The sequence below is a fragment of the Tiliqua scincoides genome, chromosome 6 (genome assembly GCF_035046505.1).
Source record: "Tiliqua scincoides isolate rTilSci1 chromosome 6, rTilSci1.hap2, whole genome shotgun sequence".
NCBI classification, from domain to species: Eukaryota; Metazoa; Chordata; class Lepidosauria; order Squamata; family Scincidae; genus Tiliqua; species Tiliqua scincoides.
Window position 1 is genome coordinate 39,285,431 of NC_089826.1, and position 24,827 is coordinate 39,310,257.

The following is a 24,827-nucleotide window of genomic DNA, read 5'->3' on the forward strand; positions in this document are numbered from 1 at the left end:
TTCCTGGGAGTAAGCCCCATTGACTCTAATGGGACTTACTTCTGAGTAGACACACTAACCAATTCCCTCGCACGCGCGACTCCCCCCTCGACCCGCTGCCGCCTCCGAACGCCCGGCGCAGCAAGAACGCTGGACAGCTCCGGCCCCTGGCGCGCCGGTTGCCGTGGCGACGGCGACCGCCCTCCCCCCTTCCAGCTGGGGGCTCGCGCCCCACCCCACCCCACTCGCCGCCGCCGCTGAAGGGGCCTCGGGAAGGCCGGCCCCCCCCCCCGGCAGTTCAGCGTCCGCCGTAGAGGGGTTCGACAACGCTTCGGCCGGCGTCGTTTGCAGCAGAGCTCAGCGTCAGAGGGCGGTGCTTCCCCTCGAGGCGGGGTGCTGTCCCTCCCCCTTCCCTCAGCACCCACTTCCGGTCTGGGCAGCCACTTCCTGCGGGCGAGGGGCCTCAGTGACGTCAGCCTTGTGGCCCCTCCCACTCCAGAGCCCCTCCCCGCCCTCCAGAGCTGTGGCCGTGCTCCAGGTGGCGTCCAGCCAGCGCTGGTTCCGCACAGGGTGTCACCAGCGCGCCTTACGACAGTTTACGACAGTGGCCCTGCTCAGGAGTGGGCCCTGAAGCTCTCAAGCCCATGTAGGCTGGAGGCCTCACAGTCAAGGGCTGAGGCCGCTCCTGCCCTTGCCTCTGGAGCCATGGCCAGTTGCGTAGCTGGAGGTGGGGCAGAGCGCCCAGTCTGGCAGGGAGGCTCAGCGGGGCGGGGCAAGCGCACCCTCCCTTCGGAGCCATTCCCAGCGGGGGGAGCAGAACGGTGCAAAAGTTCCCATACCTTGAGGAGGCCTCTGTGGCTGCCTTCCATCACAGGAAGCACTGCGTACCACATTGGCACAGCAGCACCGGCACTGGAAAACCGGATAGGGTCCCAAAGGGCCCAATCCACCCAACTTTTCACCACTGGTGTAGTCACAATGCAGCCTTGTGGTAAGGGAACACATGTTCCTATACCTTGAGAAGGCCCCAGTGACTGCCCCTCCACCACAGGATGCAGCACACACCCTACTGGTACAACTGCACCAGCACTGGAGAATTGGATAGGATTGGGCCCTTAGCTACTACAGAGGTATGTGTATTTAACAGGAATAGTTACTTTTTTGTTAACGTAAGGATTTATTTATTCATTTAGCATATGGTATATAATACATGGACTTATATATCAATTAGACTAGATCAAATGTCAATGTCCAGTTCGTCCAGCAGTTCAAGGACAGAGTTACCTTCACTGAAAAAGTCAGACCATGGGCCAGTATACGCCCTCGGTTTGCAGCCAGACACAATGTGGTACATGGTTTGGTGGGAGAACCAGCAATCACACTGTGGGGTAGATACTAGCCCCCATTTAAACATTGAGTCCTAAAACTATGTAGGGTACCAATCCTATTCAAAGTTTTCCAGTGCTGGCAAGGTAAGTCGAAACCTGGCACCTTAAGTGTAGGATCGTCTATATAACTACCCGTTTCTGAGCATGCAACTGCCCATTTAGCTTTCCATTGAGCATTGATATTAAAATTGTTATGCAGATGTTGTTTGAGTGCCAGAGAAGGCTTCATGGATTTAAGCCTACCAATTGATAGATGAGGAAATTGTAAATGGAAATTGTGTTCTATGATTCATGCTGGAAGAGTCATATCATGACAAACTATTACCGTTTTCCATTTGATACCAGTTTAATTAAAAAAACAAAACCTTGTTCACATTTACCCTATTGTGGTTAAAACCATTTCAGACAGCTTAAGCATCTTAAATAAAAATTAAAGGAATCGCTTTGGCTAAAAAAAAAAACCTGGAAAAGTAACATGATTGTAATATACAATTTATTAAAAAACAAAAAAGATGGTAGAAATACATTTTTAAAGGCAACAAAAATAATTCAAGCATGTAAGAATGATGCTGACTTAATAATCTGTGAATTAAATATCTGCTACAAAATGTTTAAAACATTGGGTATGACCTAGTCCCATCATGGATACAGTGCTCATAGGTGGAGGATTCCCCTCGGCTCAACAGACACAGTTCCCTTTCACGCACCCTATCCACAGGCAGTGTGGGAGCAGGAAAACAGGACTCTATCAGAACCCTCCTGTGCATGGGTAGTGTATCCATAGTGAGATGGGATCATATCCATTGAGTATTTCTGAAAAAGAAGCAAGGATTCAAAGTGCAGGTGCTCCATTTGTCATTCAACATATTCATTACATCATTACATTATTATATATAATAAAGTGACCGTGTTTTCATTCATTTAGACTTTCAAACATTCAGTTACATTGTCTTGCAGATTTTTTTTTCAGATTACATTCCTGCTAATAAGTGTTTAAATGAAGATTTAGGTAATTCAACTATGAATTCTTAACCTACAATACACTAGAATCATGGTAATGCTTAGGTTTAAAATGTCAACACCACAGAATTATCTACATTTTTGATTTTTTTTTTTAAACCCTCTCCTTTTAAAAAGGGGTACTATGAATTGTTTAGGTTAGGATGTTGACAATTGTCAAGGCAGGTTTCTGGCAGTATCCCTGAAGAAGTAGTTTAAAAAAGAATTCGGAATTGCTAGCCTTAAGAAAATGATTATTAAGAGACATCTACCAGTGATGCTGCTCAGAACTTACTTTTGAATCCTAAACAAGTTGACAGCATCCCTTTTTACTTGGCCTGACAATTCCTTATATGCACAGGGGCTCCTGTGCACACACATTTTGCACCGTCTGCAATAGGTTCCACTTTACCATTCATTTCAATGAAAAGAGTAGCTCTGTGCAAACAAAAGGATACAAACAGTGCTACTATTTCCACCCAGCAAAATGAATGGAAAAGATAGTACATGAAGGAGCTCAACTGCAGCATATGCAGTGCTTGGGGTATTAAGGTTTTCCTGTTTTTTCTGTACCCCAAGATTTCAGGTTTATTTTTTTAAAACGCACACAAAAACATTGTCCATTTCTAGAGTTAAAACTGAAACCAATTGTCATCATTTATCCATGGACAGCAAGGCTAATACACACATTACTGACAATGAGCCCCCCCATCCCTGCAATACATTGGCTTAAGTAAGCATTCTGGTTTCTGGTAATGTTTCCCACAGAGAAAAACATGACTATAATTCAAGATAAGTATAGATTTACACCCTGACATGTTCACACCAGCAAGAACTACCATGTTTTGAAAACACCAGGACCTGTGCCAAACAGTAATAAATGTCATAAAACCCTAAAAGTTTTAAAAAAAACAAAACACCACCATATTCTCTTCCTATTGGGTGTCCTTAGCCAGACATAGCAGAGATTTCATAGTCACTTGCAGATGTTATGGGCTTGCCCATCATCCGCACATTCTTAGCATTAGTTATTCTTGACATCATACACACTGGCTTGTCAAAGTACCGCACAAGGGCCGGTTCAGTCAAGAGAGAAGCCAAAAACTGCTCAAAGGTGATGGCCCAGTCTCTATCGATGCTTGTGCTTCTAGGCAGGGTGGTGGTGTTGCTACTTCGCACCAAAACTGTATCCTCGCCAATGTCTTCACAGTGTAGCTTATCTTCCTCATGGGAGCCTGCGCTTAGGACAGAGTAGGAAGACATGGAACTGTCATCCTTCGTATCATCGTCAGAAATAAGCATGGAGGAACCAGCTCCATTGTCCCTCGGAGAAGAGTCTTCCAGCTTAATGTCCTCCATCTGTGCACCATTACATATGTTGTCTTCATCGTCAGCAAGGAAGCCATCTTGGAAAGGATTGCGCTGTTCAAGGTGATACTGCTGGCTCCCCTTCTTCTGAAGCAGAGCATTCTGAATATCTTTACCACTATTCTCAGCCTCTTTTATAGGGTGGACACTAAACAACTTACCAACCTCACCAATCTCCAAAAGCAAACTTGTCACAGCAGCAGTGGCATGGTAGAGATCCTGCTCATTGGGGTCTTCACTGAACATATTATACATTGTCTTGCACAATTCAATAAACTGCCCCTAGATGTAAGAGAGAAATACCATCTTGTGGTTTTAAAATATTTATTATACATTACATCCTGCTTTTATGAGGTTCCCAGTAGTCTCCCATCCTTGGAAGTGATCAGGTTTTCCCCCTGCTCATGTAAGCAGTGACAAAGCATCAGAATGTTCCCAGGCCAGTGATTCTCAAGAGGGAAGGCAGCAACATGATACCCAGGATCGCACAGGGGCAAGGGGGCTTTTTTTTTCTAACCTACTTTACCAGCTGCCAGGGTGCAGGGAGCCCTGTGGAACACTCTGCAGGGCTCCCTGCAGCTTGAGAAAGTGAAAATAGCAATTGCGACCCACTTCCGGTTACACAATCGTGACCGGAAGTGGGTCACAATAGCTAGTTTCACCACACACCCCTGGACCCTGGCAGCAGGTAAGGTAGGTTAAAAAAAAACCCTGCCCCTGTATTGCTGCCTTTTCCTTGCCCCACACAAACTACCTTGGGAGCTTTATTCCCAAGACATTTGAGAACCCCTGCCCCAAGCTATCCATAGTTCCCTTCCTCTTAAAAACGACCATTAACACTATATAGGCCAAATTCACCATTTTAGATTAGCTTTACAGAGTTTAAAAAAAGATCTAAGGGGCTGGTCTAAGAATCCTTCTGTACAGCTGTAGCATATAGTAGTTGGTGCTTTCAGGAGTGACAGCTCTGATAACACAGGCCTATGAAATTGAGGGTCAAAAAAGTTTTCCCCAAACTTTATGGTGGTTTTCGTATGAATTTGGGGTGCTGATTCCAAAAATGGCATCCGTTTTGCCCTATCACGTCAATTTTTGGAGATACAGTATAGCCTCATTATTGAATGGTTCAAGCAGCTTCCTCATGAGGAAGCCATGGTGTAGGCTTCCTCATGAGGAAGCTGCTTGAACCATTCACTAAAGAGGTTATGCCGTGTCTCCAAAACTAGACATGATAGGGCAAAACGGATGCCATTTTTGGAATCGGCACCCCAAATATACCCAGGAATTGGTGTAACGTTTAAGGAAGCAAAATGTGTGTTGGCCTGTGTAACCAGCTGGGAGGGCAGGAAAGAGGACCCTGTATTTGATGCACTGCGGTTTAGGTGCAGTATTAATGATAATGCTTTCCTCAATATGAACTGCACCTGCAGACTCAAACCCAGGTGGAGACCCAGCTATTGGATATGAGGTTTTCTACTGTGCAACATGCTTTTGCATGCAGGGTCAGCCCAGGACATTGCAGTACCTGCAACAATAAACCAAATGCAACTCCCTGTACCAGCCCTTGCCCTTATGGCTGTTTTCCCTCCTCCTGATGCTCCCTGGATTTAAAAAAAAAAATTGGGAATGGCATGAAAAAGGAAGTGTGAAGGAAAAAAAGAACAAAAACAATAGTTGAGAAGGAGGTGGGTGGAAGCATACTGTGAGCCCTGCCTGCCAATCTGATACCGAAGCAGTTGCTCCAGAGCCCAATCCTATGCATGTCTACTCAGAAGTAAGCCCCATTATAGTCAAAGGGGCTTACTCCCAGGAGAGTGAGGGCAGGATTGTAAACTCAGTCTGTTTCCTGTTTGGGCTAGCCCTGTTTGTATGTACAGGACTCAACCCAGAGGGTGAGTTGTGTATGTAACTCTGTTTCTTCATTCAGATCATCCTTGATGGATTAGGATGTCATGAGCACCAGGAGCTCTCAGTGAATCTGATAAGCGGTACATTATCCAAATGTGCCAACATTTACCTGATTTAGTTTGGGTAAATCCTTTGCACTCTTTGCTTTGGATTTATTCTCTTGGCTCCACATTCTAAGGTAATTCCTATTTTCTTGAGAATTCTTCTTACCTATTCAAATCAATTTCCCACAAAACAAAAGACAGGCATTTAACTTTGAATTTTTCCAGAATGGAGTATTTTCCCCCATTCAGTCTGAAAAGCAGATGACATGCATACCTTTTTCCATTTTCACACTCACGTTAACAAAGCCCTCGTCGGTTCCGTGTTTGTTCCTGCTGTCTACACCGACAACTAATAATATTCAGAAAACAAAATTGTAATTTGAGAATCATCTGGATTTATACAAAATAACCACAAGCAAAAGCGTAGGAAAACCAAAATCAGCCAGATTTTAGAGACATGCAGCCTTAAGAGCTACAGAGCAGCAAGAAACAACTGACAGGCAAACCCTCTAATGACTGGCCTCCATGTTCTGAGGAAAATTTTGAAAAAAGATGCTGGGAGACTTGTTGAACCCTTCAAGATGTTGAAGGTGGAGCTTTTGGTTGGTGGCATCCTAGAGGGAAGGGCAGAGATCCATCTCTATTTGTCATTGTCCTTGAAGTGCCATTTGTTTGGACTGACACTTGACTTTACCACAGGCGTGCTCAAGATGTCGATCGCGATCGACTAGTCGATCGCCAAGCAAAATCCAGTCGATCGCGCGCCGAGCCTCCCATCCGCCATGTTGAAAGGGGCGGGAAAGAACCCCGGAGCTTCCCGATTGGCCCGGCGCCGCCGAGTGTCCCGGATGCGATGGCGGGCCAATCGGGAAGCTCCGGGGCTCTTTCCCGCCCCTTTCAACATGGCGGGCCAATCAGGAAGCTCCGGGGCTCTTTCCTGCCCTTTTCAACATGGCGGACGGGAGGCTCGGCGCGCGATACCCGAGCATACAACTTGGGCCATTGTGCGCATTCCAGCATGCCTGATTGTTCTTGCAGAGACACGTGTCCCCCAGCAGTAGAAAAGGGGCTATTCTTGTCTACTCCCCCCAAGTGGTTGTGAAGTTCTTTCTAGCAGTTCAGGAAGCTGCATCTCCGATGATCAGGGGTGGGATTGGGGCTGCTTTGCAGGAAGGGGGGCCAGATCCTGCTGCCACTTGGGAGGAGGCAGCTCTGCAGGAGGGTGTGAGCGACAGAAGCGAGGCACTTCCTGCAGCCCTGTCCGCACACAGCCTGCTTCAGGGCCGCGCCAGCCTGGGCGAGCTCGGCGCGGGGCCCGGTTGGGTGGAGAGCGCCGTCACTCCGGCCGGGGAGGCGGTGCCGAGCAGGGCTTGCAGTGTCAGTCCGGGTCTCCGTGGTGCAGCCGCTGCCAGGGCTGGGGAGCAGAGCAGCAGGGAGCCCGTGGCCGCAGCGGAGGGATGCCTCCTCCCGGGGACACAGCTCCCTTCTCCGCCTCCAGCAGCAGCAGCTCCGAGAAAGTTGCAGCGCAGAGAGAGCCGTGCCGCCCGCCCGCAGAGGCGAGTGCGCTCCAGCCAAGAAGAAGCTGCCATGAAGCCCGGCGGGGAGCAGGAGGCTGCCGGGGGAGGCGACCCCTGGAAGGAGTGCATGGAAGTGGCGGTGCAGCTGGCGCTGCGGGCAGGCCAGGTGAGCAGCAGCCATGTGGCTCGGCCGCCTGGGGGTCCTCCCCACTGGGAAGCCAGGCAAGGGGGAAAGCAGGGCCTCAATCAATGAAAGGGGCGAAAAAGAGCGCCGCCGAGACCCCCTCCCTGGGGACAGGTAAGGGGAGCCCGGGAGGAAGCGCGGCGCGGCTGGGCTGCGCTGCCTCGCGTCGCCAACTTCCTCCCGAGGCTGGGATCAGCCCTGCGGCGCCCTTGGAGAACTTTTCCTACTCCCAGAGGGTGAGCTGAGCAGGCGCCTCGGGGTGGAGGGAGGGTGGGCGGGGAAGAGGGTGTGGGGCTGCCCCCAAGTTGCCCCCCTGGAGGGCTCCCCAGTCACTCCCCTGGCCCCACACCTGGTGTCCACCCACTTCCCATCACCCCCCCAAGTTGCTCTCCTGGAGGACTCCCCAACCCCTCCCCCTGGCCCCACACCTGGTGTCCCCCCACTTCCCATCACCCCCAAGTTGCTCTCCTGGAGGGCTCCCCAACCCCTCCCCCTGGCCCCACACCTAGTGTCCCCCCACTTCCCATCACCCCTCCAAGTTGCCCCCCTGGAGGGCTCCCCAGCCGCTCCCCTGGCCCCACACCTGGTGTTCCCCCACTTCCCATCACCCCTCCAAGTTGCTCCCCTGGCCCCACACCTGGTGTCCCCCCACTTCCCATCACCCCCCAAGTTGCTCTCCTGGAGGGCTCCCCAACCCCTGGCCCCATACCTGGTGTCCCCCCACTTCCCATCACCCCTCCAAGTTGCCCCCCTGGAGGGCTCCCCAGCCATTCCCCTGGCCCCACACCTGGTGTCCCCCCACTTCCTATCACCCCCCAAGTTGCTCTCCTGGAGGACTCCCCAACCCCTGGCCCCATACCTGGTGTCCCCCCACTTCCCATCACCCCTCCAAGTTGCCCCCCTGGAGGGCTCCCCAGCCATTCCCCTGGCCCCACACCTGGTGTCCCCCCACTTCCCATCACCCCCCAAGTTGCTCTCCTGGAGGGCTCCCCAACCCCTCCCCCTGGCCCTATACCTGGTGTCCCCCCACTTCCCATCACCCCTCCAAGTTGCCCCCCTGGAGGGCTCCCCAACCCCTCCCCATGGCCCCACACATGGAGTCACCCCACTTCTCATCACCCCCCATGTTGCCCCCCTGGAGGGTAGATCTCTGGGCCTTGCTGGGTTTCAAAGTAGCTCTCGAACCAAAAAAGTGTGAGCACCCCTGCTTTACCACATCTTCAGATGTGAAAGATGAAAATGCACCTAGCACCTTAGTGTAAATTATGGGGTAATTTTGATACATTACAGCAACCCTTGGGGAAATGTGTGTGCATGTTTCCCTAGTTTACTTTTTCCTCCTTGTCATAATTCCATCTGTTCTCTATGATGTGTCCTGAAAACACTGGGGGAGAGTGGAGCACACTAGTAGAAAGAGTGCTAGGACCCCTTTTGTAGACTGTTTATTTCAAGATTTGGGGGGGAGGTGTCTCAGGAAGGAGGCACTGCACTAGTAGCTAGATCTTGTTATGGTCATCTATTGATTTAAACTTACATGGAATGATTATTTTGTAAACTTGTCTGAAGCTTACCACAATCTACATTCCACCACTTATCTGTGTGCACGTGGTCCCTCTTCTCCCAAAGAAGCAGTATGCAGTAAAATTTGTGAGAGCCAAATCAGCAACTATCTTTAGGTCTATTGTGGGCTACATTTTTTTAAAAAATGAAAATGTTTTCCAGCTACTTACTAGGCCATTGCACATGTTTGGGGCATTTATGAATTTGCATACTGAATATGTTACTTGAGGACTCTCAAGGGGTTCAGCATAAAAGAGGATTCCATCTAAAAGAATCATCCTTCCAGATATTAAGAGGGAAAACAGAGGGGGCGTATTAAAATATCAATTTTCTGGGGAAGAAGCAAGAGAATAAATCTGAAAATCATGTACCATGTGTACACTCTGGTGTGATGTCTTCAAAGAAGTACTGAGTTGCTTCAAAAGCAGAATCTGGTTCTTCTTGGTCAGAGGATGGGTCTGCACACACAAAAAAATCACGTATCGGCATACTTTAGATGGGGTGGTCAAAATCACCTTTTTGATGGATACATAAAAAAGGCAGTATAACCCATAATGAAACACCCTTACACATATACTTATGAGTTTATAAAAACAATACTTATGGTTTCAGGACAAGAGCTAATTATTAATGGATAAGTTAATGAAAAAGCATTTCCTATTGGCAATGTGTTCTATCCATGGATTATTAGACAGTCTTTAAAAGCACCTTGCCACTATAAGATTTATTATCTATGCAGCCTGAATTATAACAACAAATTCTAATTTTGTGAACAAAGGCTAAAATCTGGTCCTTGCTGGCATAAATAGGTTCTCAGAGGCTCACTGATGCACATCTCAAGCCACACACACATCTGCTCTCTCTAAAATTGACCCAATTTAACTGCAAACATACAGGTGGAGCCTATTTATCCAAGTTAGTTCCATTCCGTGACTCAGCGCGATTAACAAAAAACGTGTTGTGCTAAATTCCATAGAGTTAAGCAAATAAGCTGCAACATGACACTTGAGGCTGGAAGGAAACTAAGGCAGCTGTTATCAATTCCCTCCGCTCCTTCGCCTCCCCCTCCTCTGCTCCGTACTCAGCCCTCCTGTTGCCAGCTGTCCCACTTCTTTCACAGGTGGGATGCTGAGCTTTTAAGAGTCCAGTCCCATGCATTTCTACTCAGAAATAAGTCCCATTCCAGTCAATGGGGCTTACTCCCAGGAAAGTGTGGAGAGGATTGCAGACTAAATCTCATGCTTTGCCTGCTGAGAAGACTTGCTTGCTGGGCTATTTTGTTTCCATAGGCAACAAAGCCTGCACCATCTCAGGGGGGAGGGGGAATTCAGCAAACACTCCCTGGGTATTTTAAAGCAGTCCCCTGTTGCTACCGCACCTGCCCCTGTGTGTGTGTGTGTGTGTGTGTGTGTGTGTGTGTGTGTGTGTGTGTGAGTGAGAGAGAGAGAGAGAGAGAGAGAGAGAGAGAGAGAGAGAGAGTGAGCAAATGAGCACGCACAATCCCCCTTGCTCTGGCTACAGAGGTTTTCTGCCCCCCCTTTCCCTCTTCAGCCTCTTTGCTGCCTCAGAGGCTCCAAGAGTGTTACTGTTCCTTGGCAAGGGGAACCTCTTCCATGGCTCCAGGGCTACTTCCCTGTCTGGACAAGGCAGAGCCTTTTTGCAGTGTTTTGGGCTGCCTGGAAAGGAAGCAGAGGCCAGCACAGGGCAAAGGAGGCAAAGGTGTGTGTGACTTTCAGTTCCCCCCACCCCATTCAAGTTGAGACAAATCTGCAGATAAAGAATCCTTGGATAAATAGGTTGCACCTGTATTTGTTTTTATAATAACAAAAGACTGAATACCTACACTAATTAAGTGCTGCAAAGATGTTTATTTAGTTTGTTACCCCATAACAGGACTGCAGGACACATCTCTCTCTCTCTCTCTCTCTCTCTCTCTCTCTCTCTCTCTCTCTCTCTCTCTCAATTCATTAACTGGGAACATAAATCTCTCAGTGGCAGAGCCAGTGTTATCATGAGGTCAGCTATGATATTATCTGGATTATCTGGATCCTTTTCAATCTGGTTTCAGGCCAGGCTTTGGGACAGAAACCGCCTTGGTCGCCTTGGTGGATGACCTATGCTGGGGACTGGACAGGGAGAGTGCGTCCCTGTTGGTCCTGCTGGACCTCTCAGCAGCCTTTGATACCATCGACCATGGTATCCTTCTGGGCCGATTGGCTGAGCTGGGAGTTGGAGGCACTGTTTTACAGTGGTTCCACTCCTGCTTGGAGGATTGGTCATAGATGGTGGTACTAGGGGATGCCTGTTCAACACCCTGGCCCTTGAGGTGCGGGATGCCACAGGGTTCAATTCTGTCCCCCATGCTATTTAACATCTACATGAAACCGCTGGGAGAGGTCATCTGGGTATTTGGAGTGGGGTGCCATCAATATGCTGATGACACCCAGCCCTATCTCTCCTTTCCTCCAGACTCCAGGGTGGCGGTTGAGATCCTGGAGCGCTGTCTGGAGGCAGTGAGGATCTGGATGGGGGCTAACAAGCTGAAATTAAATCCAGATAAGACAGAGGCTCTCCTGGTTCAGAAACCCTCGATGCAGGTGCTGGAGTATTGGCTTGCACTGAATGGGGTTGCACTCCCCCTGAAGGAACAGGTCCGCAGCTTGGGGATTCCCAGGTTGCGGCTGTGGCCAGGAGGGCCTTTGCTCAGCTTTGGCTGGTGCGCCAGCTGCGGCTGTACTTGGATCATGCAGACCTGGCCACGGTGATCCATGCCACGGTGACATCGAGGCTAGATTATTGTAACGCGCTCTATGTGGGGCTGCCCTTGAAGACGGTTCGGAAATTGCAACTAGTGCAGAATGCGGCGGCCTGCGTGTTTACTGGAGGTAGGTGGCTTGACTCTGTCAGTCCACTTCACCGGGGGCTACATTGGCTGCCCATTCGTTTCCGGGCCCAATTCAAGGTGCTGGTTTTGACCTTTAAAGCCCTATACTGCTCTGGGCCAGGGTATCTTAGAGATCGCCTACTCCCGTACAGTCTGGCTCGTCCTCTTAGGTCATCAGAGATGCCTTTTTACAAGTGCCGCCGCCTCGGGAGGTACGGCAGGCGGCGGCAAGAAATACGGCCTTCTCAGTAGTGGCACCAACACTATGGAATTCCCTTCCCCTTGACCTAAGAACGGCTCCCTCTCTTGTAATTTTCTGGCGAGGCCTGAAGACCCTTCTGTTTAGACAAGCCTGAGTTTCTGGCCTTTTTAACATCTTTTTAACATCTCTTAACATTTTTTAACATCTGCTCACAGGCCTGATCCTTTTCTAATTTGCTGCCCTATGCTCTTACCTGATTAGTTTTTATCTGACTACTGTTTTTATGATGTCATGTTTTTATCTGCTTTTAAATTATGTTTTTAACTTGTTTTAACCTTGTTTTGTAAGCTGCTTTGAGTCCCTTCGGGAAGAAAGGCGGGGTAAAAATAAAGTAGTATAATAACAACAACAACAACAACTAGGCAGCCATCTAAGGTACAGACCTCAGAGGGGCATAGTACAGAACTTTGAGGGGCACAGATCTATATTTATTTTTGCAATTTAAAATAAATTCAGCAGTTTCAAGTTTAATGATTTCCATGTTTTCTACAAGTCATCTGTTTTTGAAAATCGAAGCTGGCAATTTTTGGAAGGAGGAGGGTGCAAGTAGTTAGCCTTTCCTAGGGTGCAAAATAGCCTGGCATCAACCCTGCTCAGTGAGTTGAAATGGGCTAGAACAAATGCACCTCAAAGAGGCTTTTGTGGCATTGTAAAGTATCTGGAATGTCTCTATGATTACTCACCAGGCAAAACATGCATTTTATACAGCAGCTTTAGTTTCTCAGTAAGATCTCCATGGCATGCTGCACCTAGAAGAAGTTGTGTTGATTAGACTGGAGTTGCTAATTATGTTTAAATGTCTACAATATACACCATCTTCCACAGATTTCTAAATTACTAAGGAGCCAGCAGAGGAAGAGAGACAGACCATTACAACAGACAGTTGCTCTACAAACGGAGCCACAAAACCCAGAAGAGTCTCCCAGAAGTGACATCACAAGAGCTGATGACCATAGAGGTCAGTGTGCCATGGGAAGACAAAAGAAAAAGAAAAAAGAAAATCACTGCTCTAATTCCCTTACATTACTGCAGCAAGGCTAAGTAGACACAGATGAAATAATCACGTACAGAGGGTCCTCATTATCCATGAAGATTTTGTTCCTGGAACCCTTGCAGATACTGAAAGCTATGGATGTTGGAATCCATGGATATCAGGGCCCTTAAAACCTCTGAAGGTGACTGGAGCACTGATCGAGTTGCCTCCTGAGGCTTTCTAAAGCCCGCAGAGGCTGTGCGCATCCACCTATGGGTCTCAGAATGGCTGTTAGAATGAGAAAAGGCAACCTCTGGGTTTTTCTGCAAAACTGGAAGTTGCATTAATAACTTTAAGATAAATTCTGAGGGCCAGAAAAGCCCTCAGTGGCTTCCCTGGCCCTCAGAATGCCTTTTAAAGGCACATAAATCCAACTTTCAGTTTGGCAAAAAACCCAGAAGTCACCATTTTTCATTCTAACAGCCATTCTGAGACCCACAGGTGGATGCGCACAGGTGGATGCACACCATTTTCATTTCATTTTTCATTCTATTCTGAGGCCCGCAGAGGCCACTGGTGGACACGCATGCAGACTCTGCAAGGGCTCCAAAGACCCTCTGGATCAGAGGGTCCAGGTCTGCCAGCCCCCACAGGTTTAGGAACCCACAAATGAAGAAATACACGGGTTGCGTACCCATGGATAACGCAGGCAAACCTGTATTCATTCCCCATTTACCCTGCCTCATCTCCCTTCCCCTTCCTTAATAGTCTCCCTTGTGTCTGTGTCTAGACTGTAAGCCCCTCTGAGCAGGCACCTGTCCTCTTACCTACTTAAAATGCACATTGATGGCTCTATAACAATAAAGTCCCCAGTGTTTCTGAAAGTCTGCTGTGGGAATTGGTATCTCTAGCACAATTCCGAGGGAGTGCATACTGGGCAGTGAATATCTGGCTGGGTCTTTGTGTGACCAGAAGCCACAGCTATGAAACACACATTGATATAAGGGAATTCCAAAGTTCTGGTTTTGAATTAATGCAGAACAGAAGAACTTGAATAATCCACCAAAGAGCATGTGTAGTCTTGGACTTAGGGACCTGGGGAGAAGCGGTCTGCTGAATCCCTTTTGTACAGCAAGACCTCTGTCAGTCACAATGTGCTCGGCTGAGAAACAGTGAGGGGAAGTTGCAAAGCCATGGAGTTCATGGTCCATGAAGCCAACTGAGGCAGCCACAGGAAGTAGATTGAAAGGGTGCATCCACCTCTGCATGCCTCTGCCACTCCTTCTCTAACTCTCTGCATCTGAAAAGGAAGAGGGGAAGACAATGGAAGTGTGAAGGAAAGAACAGTTGTGAACCACAGCACCTGGTTACTCTAGCTCACCACTCTCTTCTCCTCCACAGTTCCTCTTCAGCTCAATTTCCTTCTTCAAATTCAGGGAGGAGGAGTTGCAGAGATGATGTCTGGGTGGCAGCATTTGGTGTGGCAAAGTATTGCATGGGAGGGCAGCAGCACTTGGGGCATTGCTTCAGGTTCTAGGAGGTTGTGGGCCAGCACTGGAGAGATGTGTAAGGGAGGCAAGACCCATACTTGAATAATATAGAATATAAATAGAATACTTATTTGGATTCCCTTCCCTGTACATAAAAAAGGGGACAGACGGTGCAGAATGTTTTGAAAATGTGACTAGTAGCAAGTTTACCGTTTCCTGTGTGATGCATCAGCACTGTATGTCTATTGTGGTGCCTGTAACATTGTCAAACTATTTTACAGCAATGGAGTGTTGTTCTCATTATTTTGACCATATGAGAGCATCACATGTGCTAGATAAAATTGGACTTTTGTTAGAACGGCCCCAGGAAAAGATGGCAAGGAATATTTTTTTGTACTGATACACAAAGTGCCCCTTTCAAATTCTCAACAACCAAGGTATTCAAGTACAAACTGTGCTGAATTCAGTTCAAAGGCTATTTGGCTTTTAAAATGAAGAATTCTGCTGATTTCAACTGCCACTTAACAGCAAGTCAATTTTCCTCAATATAAAACACTGTAAAAAATGTGATATTTAGATTAACTTATGTTATTATATAGCAAATAAATATAAGGGCATTGCAGCTCCAAGGTAAGGGAACAAACATTTCCTTATTTTTAGGAGGATTCCGTGAGTGCCACCCAACTGCAGGATGCAGCACATGTCCCATTGGGACAGCTATGCCAGTGCTGGAAAGTTGGTTAGAATTTGGGCCTATGTTACTTTAACTGAAGAATCAAAACCCAACAAAAATGTTTTGATTGGCCAACATCAGCCCAACTCTTCCCCATCAAACAGATTCAAAAAGTCAAGTATAGGAGCAGAAATTCACCCAACCCAACCACTCATTGTTTGAAAATGAGATGGTCACAAATATATAAATGCATCAAAATTATTAGAATTTGCATGTTTTACAGCCTTTAGAAATGCAAGAGCCTCACATATAGAGTTGCATGTCAAACCATTAGTTTCACAGTTAACAAAGAAGGGAGAGACAGATAGCCTTAATCAAACAGTTTACAGCAGCCTTAATGCAGGCATTTGCAGTGCTCTCCTTACTTAGCCCAGAGACAAATTCCCGGAAGTTGATTAAGGAATCTCCATTTTCATCCAGCAATCTGAATAAGCGTGCAGCCAAAACATCAGAGTGAGTCCCACAGGCCCATGGAAAGAGGAGAGCAAACATCCCCTTGAACTGCTCGAAATCAATGCGGTATTGTTCTAAATAAGGCAAGCTCGGGTCATGGCGGTCAGTGGCATTGCTGGTTCCTCCCCAGTAGCAGCTGGTTAGATGCTCTGCCTGAATAAAAGCAAAACAAATGCTGTAAATACGAATACAGTCTTTGTAAATATGAAAGTGACAGGGTCTACCATTTATGTTTCTTTTAAGCTGGTACAAATCTGACAAATGCATTGCACCATGGCCAATGTTGGTATGGAGAAAGTTCTGCTACTAGTGCCAGGAGGATCAATTCACTGAGTGCTATCCATGCACTGAATTCCACACAGAACAAAAAAGTAGCACAGTCCTTACACAGGAGGATTACAATTTCTTTTTTTCTGGTCACAGATTCCTACCCACACTGGACCCCTGTGAATGGACTTCTTATAGCGAAGTAGGCATGGGCTGCACCTTCCTCTTCTCCCTGGCAAATTAGTGAAGGGAAGGAAGGCCAACTATAGAGATGGAAAATCCTAGGCTTTCCCCATTTAAGGTCCGCATACATGAAGAAGCATTTAACAACCTATACGAGCAAGAAAGCTATTGGCATGTGCCTCTGCTTCAATTCTGGTATTGTGGTACAGAGTTTTCCTTTCAATCAAAAGAAGGTTGCCTCTACAGAGCTGGTCTTGCTCAGTCCCCACTCAGTTCCTTTTTCAACCAACATATAATTTTAATCCACATCTGAAATTATGATGATTTATGAAAAAAATAATAGGAAACGTTGGTTAAAATCAGTCGATTACTGCTATACGGCAATTAAATGGCCAATTTAAAGTCAAAGAACTTTAGAGGGGGATTTGGCAAATTCATAGGGGACAGATCTATTGGTGGCTATTAGTTGTGATGGTCACACAGAAAGTTCAGGTTCAGAGACCAGTATGCCTATGAATACCAATGGCTGGGGAACAACAGCAGGAGATGCCTGTTGCTTTCAAGCTCTGCTTCCCCAAGACATCTGGTTGGCTGTGGGAAGCAGGATGCTGGACTGAATGAATCTTTGGTTATTAACAACATAAGAAGACCCCTGCTGGATAAGACATTTGGCATGTCAAAATATTATGCTCACAATATATTTGGCATCAATAGGAGAATGAGATACTTGCATCTGCTTTATAGGTTAAATATTATCTCTATCCACCTAAGCATAACTTTTAACAGAAAAATTCAGTCAAAACTGGTGACAACAAAAATATAGGAGGACACATATTGCAACCTATTTGGCAATACCACTAGAAAAGTTATAAATCACATCTTGGCATAAACTAATCTTGCTGCAATGATTATGTATAACAAAATATTTCTGAAATCATTATTATAGCTTTCAGGGAAAATGTTCAATAGAAACAATTCTGGTTCGAAGGGTATAACACAATTAAAAATAATTTGGATATTTCTATGTATTTTTTCCCAAAATTCTTTTGCCTTAGGGCAAAGCCACCACATGTGATAAAAAGACCCTTTCATCTCCTTACATTTCCAACATTTGTTGCATATACCGGGATACATTTTTGCCAACCTATCTGGAGACAGGTACCATCTATAAAAAATGTTATATATATTATAAAGATTAGTTTATGCCAAGATGTGGACAGAAATTCCTATGAGAGAGATGTGGATTAAGAAACTGTATGAAATTATTGAAATAGATGTTTTGACAGAAAGACTGAGGGATGGCGGGATGGAGAGAATACAGAAATTATGGAACCTGTTATATGAATGGTTGGATAAACAATTAGGAGCTATCTAAGTGATGATAATTATAGAAACAAAATAGTATTAGCTACAGTTCTGCAATTCCCTAGTGTTTTTTCCTTTTGTATTACCTCTAACTTATGTATTTTTGATTTTCCCTGTACCTATATCTTAAATTAAATAAAATAAAAAAAGAAAAGTTATAAATCAGACAATTATTTCAAATTTACCTTGAAAAGAGCATAGAGTTCCTCCAGTTCATCTATTGTAAAAGAGGTCTCAGTCACAATTGTTCGCACCTTTGAAAATGTAAGAGGAAGTGTTTGAGCACATGTAAAAGATCTGTGCTTCAAAATATAAGAAAACGTACTAGAAAGGCATTCTAAGAACCTACCACGTTGCGTTTAGTGGTGTCTTCAAGTGTCTGGATCACCTTCAACCTTTGTTTAAATCTCATCTGTTCGATCAAATCTGCTCGTATACTACCAAATTTCTAAAGGAAAAATTATAGTTCAGCTTTGCGGCCATATTTATGCATTCTATGTTCACTAAGCAGACTTGTATAGGACAAAACCAGATGCAAATACTAAAGCTGCTTCTTATTTATTTTTCTTCACAGGAATTATACGGCTCCTTGACCTCCTTTTATCCTCATAACAACCCTATGAGGTAAGTTAGGTTGAGAAATGGTGACTGGCCCAAGGTTGCCTAGTAAGCTTCATGATAGAGGGGTGGATTTGACCTCAGGTCCTCCTGAGCCAACATCAACATTCTAGCCAACATTTTAGCAACTAGATCATCCTGTTTCTCTAGATATTACATACTTTCCCTCTGCTTATATCAGACACAAAAAAATGCTCTGATATGCTCAATACTAGTGGAATACAGAGTACAAAAATGTAACTCTGGGGTGCAACACTGAGGATATTAGATCAGCTAAGAATCAGTGACATTGGTGGGATTTCGGCACTTAATTGTGTACTGTATCTTAAGTCTCATTATATTCAAGCCAAGAGGCTTGCACATTATCCAGTGTAGGATAGTGGCCAGAAGCAGCTTAGCCAGAGGCAAAGAGAAACTCTTCCCCTTACCCCTGTGTAAGGGCTGCTGTCCCCTATGGGTCTCCTTGGACTTGCGCCACCTCTGGAGCCGCTTCAAGCCGCTCCGTTCTCCCTGGGAACAGGGGTTGGGATTTGGCATAACTGCCGGATCCCAGCCCCGCTTCCTGCTTCCCAACTGCCTGCCCTCAGGGCCGCCCACCGCCCGCCCTCCCCCTGCCCAGGAACGCCTCCCTCCCGCCTACCTTTTCCGTTTGCGTCGGTCCACTTGGGACAACACAAGCATCCAAGAGGAAGCCGGCATGGAGGCTTATGTCAGCCTCCATAGGCCAGTGCTTCTCAGAGCACCGACCTGTCTTCCTCTCAAGGAGTGCAAACATGCTTTACGGCATGTTTGTGACCCTCCCAGGCAGGCGCAAGAGACTTGCGCCAGCCAAAGCCCTTTCTAGGATTGCACCCATAGTAACATAGGAAGCTTCCCTGGCCCTCAAAAGCCTTCTAAGGGTGTAAAACGCCACTTCCAGTTTTCGTCTGAAAATAGGAAGTGGGATTTAAAGCCCCCCCCCCCCCCAAGGGCCTTTAAACATGGTTTTTGGATGAAAACCAGAAGTGGGGTTTTAGGTCTTCTGGAGGCCTCAGAAGGCCCGGGGGGGGGCGGCATTATGCGGTTCTGGTTCCAGGATCACCAGGGCACATGAGTAAACAGTAAGTGGCTGCAGATCTATCATGAGTCCTGGAAGCAAAAGCCCTCATTATTTTAGAAGCTAGCAAAGTACCCATACAATCTAGGGACACTACTGACAGCAAAAAGCTGCAATCACTCAAATGACATGAATCCTGCATAGTTCATTGCACACAACTATCTCATGTGTCAATTTCAGAAAGAGTACACATGTACTCTAAAGCAGGGGTCCTCAAACTTTTCAGCACAAGGGCTGCATCGTATATCTGACAAGGTGCTGAGGGCTGGAAAATGAATATATAATAAATGCATGAAGAAATGATGGAAGGAGGAGGTGGGCAGAGGGCAAAATTGACTTGCAAAGAAACAGGGGTGAAAGGGTTTTGAAAAAGGATTGGGGGAGCAGAGGGCAAAACTGACTAGAAGAGGAAGAGGGGGAAATGAATTTTGGAAAAGGATTGAAAAAGCATTGGTGTATACCACATTCAGCCACTAGAGGTGCTGAATGTAATGGAATAAAATATTTCATTATACTGCATTACATTCAGTGCCTCTAGTGGCTGAATAAGGTATATACTCATGCTGGGAGACCTGAAAGTGCATGTTTTGAGCTATTTTTAGCCCCAAGAGTTTGGGGAACCATGCAGGCCAGATAAAATTCCAGATGTGGCCCACAGGCTCAGTTTTGGAGATCCCTGAACTAAGGTTCGTAGGCTTAGCTCTGCCTTTACTGCTGCTTGTGCATGGAAAAAAGAATCACACAAATTCATTCCCCAGCTGAAACCATTAGTACTACAACTATCAGCACAATTTTTCATAAAGAAAAAAACAAAGTATGGAAGATTCTTTGCAACAATTCAAATGACTAGAAATATCCTACTCTTTAAACTTAGATATGTTTATACTACTACTACAGACTTTTGAGAAAGGTGTTATACACAACATTTATAGAACAATATTTTATAGGACCAATGCACAATGGCCTATGATATATAAGATGTGCACGCAGTACAGCATGGAAGCAAATGTGGCCTCTCACTTCACCCAGTACACAAACACACACAAGAGCAATTTGAATGCCACTTGACTTTGGACATGCTGATGCACATCCATATAGCAATATGTCCCACCTGTGTGATCTATCCACTCCTTTTTTTTGTGGCAGACACGATATACATGTTTACACCCCACATCCCATGTGTTCTGCAGACTTTGCTGTCCTCTGAGACTCGGTTGGTGGCAACATGCAAGAGGGTTTCTTCATGGTAGCCCTCACAATACAGAACTTCCTCCCATGTGAGGTGCGATAGCTGCCTTCCTTGTCCATCATTCAGTGCCAGCTGAGGACCTTGTTGCTTCATCAGGACTTTGTTCACCTAGAATAGCTTTTCCCCAGTGTTGAGGTTTATTTTCTCACTCTGTAATTTTTTATTATAGCTGCTTGTAGTTTCTATTTGTTTTATTGCATTTAACATTATTTTTTGTAATTGTGAGCAAACTTGAGTCATTCTAAGAAAGGCAGGATATAATTTTTAAAAAATAAACAAATATTATATGTGGACAAGTTATGTGTGCAAGTCTGAGAATTAGTTCCTATGCCCCACTGTATGTGGTTGCTGACATGCCACAGGCCTGTGTGATTTGCTATTCCTTTTCCTCCCTTGTGGGTCTTAGCTCTGACATATTGGTCAAAATACCTCATAGGAAGTTCTGATGAGCCTGAAGATATCCACTTCTGGGTAAGGCCCAACATCATCACTGAGTAGAGAGTGAAGGTGAGGGATTGGAGGCAATGTGCTATCCTTATTCGTCACACTATCCAAATACCTACAGATGACATGGAAAAATCACATGAAGCACTTTTAGACACACATGAAAAATTAATGTTTTAGCGTGTGGTCGGTCTGTGGAACTCCTTGCCACAGGATGTGGTGATGGCATCTAGCCTAGACGCCTTTAAAAGGGGATTGGGCAAGTTTCTGGAGGAAAAATCCATTATGGGGTACAAGCCATGATGTGTATGTGCAACCTCCTGATTTTAGAAATGGGTTATGTCAGAATGCCAGATGCAAGGGAGGGCACCAGGATGAGGTCTCTTATCTGGTGTGCTCCCTGGGGCATTTGGTGGGCCGCTGTGAGATACAGGAAGCTGGACTAGATGGGCCTATGGCCTGATCCAGTGGGGCTGTTCTTATGTAATCCAAGTTCGAGGAGTTAAAAAAAAACACTACATATTTCATTTCTCCCAAAATTTCAATTTAAAGTTGAGAGATCATGAGAATGCCACATGACTCTTCTAGGAGCTGAAAGAGCTTCATACAAATTATATCAGTTATTTTTTGCAAAAGCCTATTCAGTAGTAGACCCTTACAATCAAATCCATATGATATATGAAGTTGATGTTTCAAACATATACTTTGCATAGTTATGGGCTGAGGCGGAGGGGACTTGCCTAAGGTGACAAGGTGCCTAAGGTGGCTTGCCTAAGGAGGGACCACTGGAAAGGGGCATTAGCTAAAGGAAAAAAATATTGGCAGAGCTGGGATAAATACAGGTGTGGTGCATATGCTTTGACTAGTCACATTCATAGCACAGACATCACATTCAGTTGTCTGAAATTTATCCATACAAAAATACAGATTTGCCCTAACTCACGAAGGGCGCAATCCAAACCTGTGCTGGAGCAGGCAAGCCAGGAGGCTTGTGCTGCATCCAAAGCAGATTTGCAGCGAGCAGTGGCTCAGCCAGGGGCAAGGGGAAGCTCTTCCCTTTACCCCTGTGTAAGGGCTGCGTGTCCCAATGGTCTCCTTGGACCTGCGCCACCTCTGGAGGTGGCGCAAGTCCGAGGAGAAAGGTGCGGCTTGAAGATTGGGATCGGACGGCTTGAGTTGGGATCTGGCATAACTGCTGGGAGCCCTGCCCCCGGCTCCCCATGCACCCACCCCCGGGACCGCCCTCCCCCGCCCAGAAACGCCCCCTCCCTCCTCCTCCCTGCACCCCCACACCTACCTTTTAGGCTTGTGTCGACACAGGCGCGCCATCACAAGCAGCGGCAAGGCAACCGCGGCGGAGGCATCTTCCAGCCTCCGCGCATCGGCACATCTGCATGTGCCAACACGGCTCCCTCCCACGGAGGCGCAAACGTACTTTACGGCACGTTTGCGACCCTCCAGGGCATCCTATGCTGGCATAACTGCCAGTTAGGATTGCGTCCGAAATTATTCAGTGCACTTCCCTGCGTAATCTACAATATTCAACATCATGAAGATAATCAAAATGTCACACATTCAGTTCCCAGCCGTGTGCAATAATTTCCTGTTTACAGTTCCCAAGCGCATGGGGAACTGTATCTCTGCATGGGGCACAGCAACCTGCAATTAAACCCTGAATAACATAAAAGTAGCACAGTCTATAAGAAGACACAGAAGTAAAGCTCAGTTGTAATGTATAAGCTTTGCATACATGATGATCTATAGTGATTCCTAACTTTTCCAGGTAAAATTAAAAGTTACTAGGAATGTGATAACATAGCATCTTCAAATGTTTACCGGTTTTATTATCTATTTATTACACCTCTGAGTGAAATAGGAGCATTATTTTACTTTTATTTTGAGATATTTATATAAATAGATGTGTGTGTAGCATTGAATGTGGGATGGATTTAAATGTGTTATATGATTGTTGTATAAATGTTTTATGTCCGTGTCTTGGAGTGCATTGAAATTTCGTTGTACCTTGTACAATGACAATAAAGTATTTATCTTATTTATCTATCTTTGAAAGCCCTCTGGGAAGGACTTCTGTTTGGATGCCTCAAAGAGCCAGTGCCAGTCAAAGCCAACAATACTTTGCTAAAGGAACCATTAGGTGGACTAAGTACAAAACAATGCCTTATAAGGACATCAAGCAACTATGCCACAGGCAGAGAACAAGACTGCAGTCAACTTGCTCAGTGCTAGCAAAGGTCCAACTGGCAAAACAGAATTGGATGAATTAAAGTCCTTCATTTAATGGGTATGCTTTCTCTTTATTATATGAAAAACACTGTTGGCAATCCAATACTACTGATTCAAAGGGAAGCTACTACAGTCTCAGTGAAAGTGGGATGTTTATAATTACAGGGCATGTCACAAATAACAAAGCCAGGAGAGGCAAAGCTTACTTTCCAAGCACTGTCATTGCTTCACCATCGTCTTTACAGTTCAATAGCTTGTCCACATTGGCATCTAGCACAGCCAGCGCCAACTGGAATATCACCTTGATGCCTTCATAGAAAAAACAGTCCACAACCACTACAGCACTTTCAAAGGGCATGACACTGAGGAAGAGTGTGAGGAACCAGGAAAGAGAGATGGTGGAGATGACTCCCAAGTCCTGCATACAATCATAGAGTTGTGGAACGTAGTCCCGAGCCAACTCTTCAAACACACCTTGGTCCACCAGGGCACCTGAAAGACATCATCAATATTTTACATATGTGAAACTGGACTCAGTAGAATGCACATTTGTACTCACCTAGGGAAAGAATGAACACATCTTCCAAAAAGGTTGCACTGAACTTCAAAGGAGTTCTTTCTTTAAAAACATTTATATCCTGCCTTTCCTAATGAGACAGAAAGCTTAAGGGGGCTCACAACTATTAAAACCAAACATCCAACTGATAACAAAAATTAAAATGACATCAGTTCAAATGGCAAAACCAACTAAAAAAAAAACATAGTAATGATCACTAGCAAGGAGAAATAAAAACCCACAGAGGCCAAAGGAACAGGATAGTCTTAACTACCCCAGTGGTTCCCAAACTGTGAGCCATGGCTCCCTGGGGAGCCAAAGAAGCCAACCAGGGGAGCAGTGGAATCCTCAAAAAAAACCCTGCCACCCTATACAATGTATAGGATTGTAGCCCTAATGGGGAGCGGCAGCCAATGGTCCAATAAGTCAAGGGAGCCGCTAGCTGAAAAGGTTTGGGAACCATTGCCCTGCCCCCTTTAAAATGCTCACACAGAAGACAAATTCCACAGGCCAGATGCCAAGACAGTGAAGCTCCTGTCATGATTCACCGCCAACGATACTTCTGAAAGTGCTGGCACCTCCAACAGAGCCTCCCCTCAGCTCACAGGGAGGGTGGATTCATACGGGAGAAAAAGGTCTGTCATCCATTCATTTGCACTATGCAAAACCAACAAGCCATTGCAAAGAATATATCTGTTTCACACAATTGAAACTAAACACAATGATCAAAATTTCTCCCCTACTTGTTTTGGTTCCTATTACCCTTGTTTGGATAATTTTGTTGCCATAACTCAGTATCCTTGTTTAGTTTCTGCAGTGTGCCAAAAGATAGTTTGCTGATTTTACACTCTGGAAATGAAATACAGAAAGGCTATTGTTTGGATATGATGCACAGCAAGTAATAAAAAACCAAGTTCTCTGAAGAGACAAGGCAGAATCCCAACTGCTCAGCTGTCATTCTGCATCAGTGAATTCAAGCAACCCCTGTTGGCAAAAGAAACCTCCCTTCCTGCTAGCTTAAAAACTAGGTTTGAGAGTCCCAGCTCTTTCAAAATGTTCTGAA

The 24,827-nt window shown here is 45.9% G+C and overlaps 1 protein-coding gene across 1 annotated transcript in view; it reads right to left on the minus strand.

The window, feature by feature from the left end:
- Nucleotides 1–1,887: 1,887 nt before the first annotated feature.
- Nucleotides 1,888–24,827, minus strand: part of TBC1D9 (TBC1 domain family member 9) — a 79,785-nt gene continuing 56,845 nt past the window's right edge. The window contains exons 12-21 of the mRNA XM_066632125.1: nt 23,415–23,700; nt 20,950–21,079; nt 17,907–18,005; nt 17,743–17,811; nt 15,655–15,895; nt 12,777–12,842; nt 9,319–9,405; nt 5,961–6,035; nt 5,752–5,852; nt 1,888–4,016 (exon numbers count right to left, since the gene is read on the minus strand). Coding sequence (XP_066488222.1) covers nt 3,315–4,016; nt 5,752–5,852; nt 5,961–6,035; nt 9,319–9,405; nt 12,777–12,842; nt 15,655–15,895; nt 17,743–17,811; nt 17,907–18,005; nt 20,950–21,079; nt 23,415–23,700 — 1,856 coding nt within the window. The 3' untranslated portion in view covers nt 1,888–3,314. The remainder of the gene's footprint in view (nt 4,017–5,751; nt 5,853–5,960; nt 6,036–9,318; nt 9,406–12,776; nt 12,843–15,654; nt 15,896–17,742; nt 17,812–17,906; nt 18,006–20,949; nt 21,080–23,414; nt 23,701–24,827) is intronic.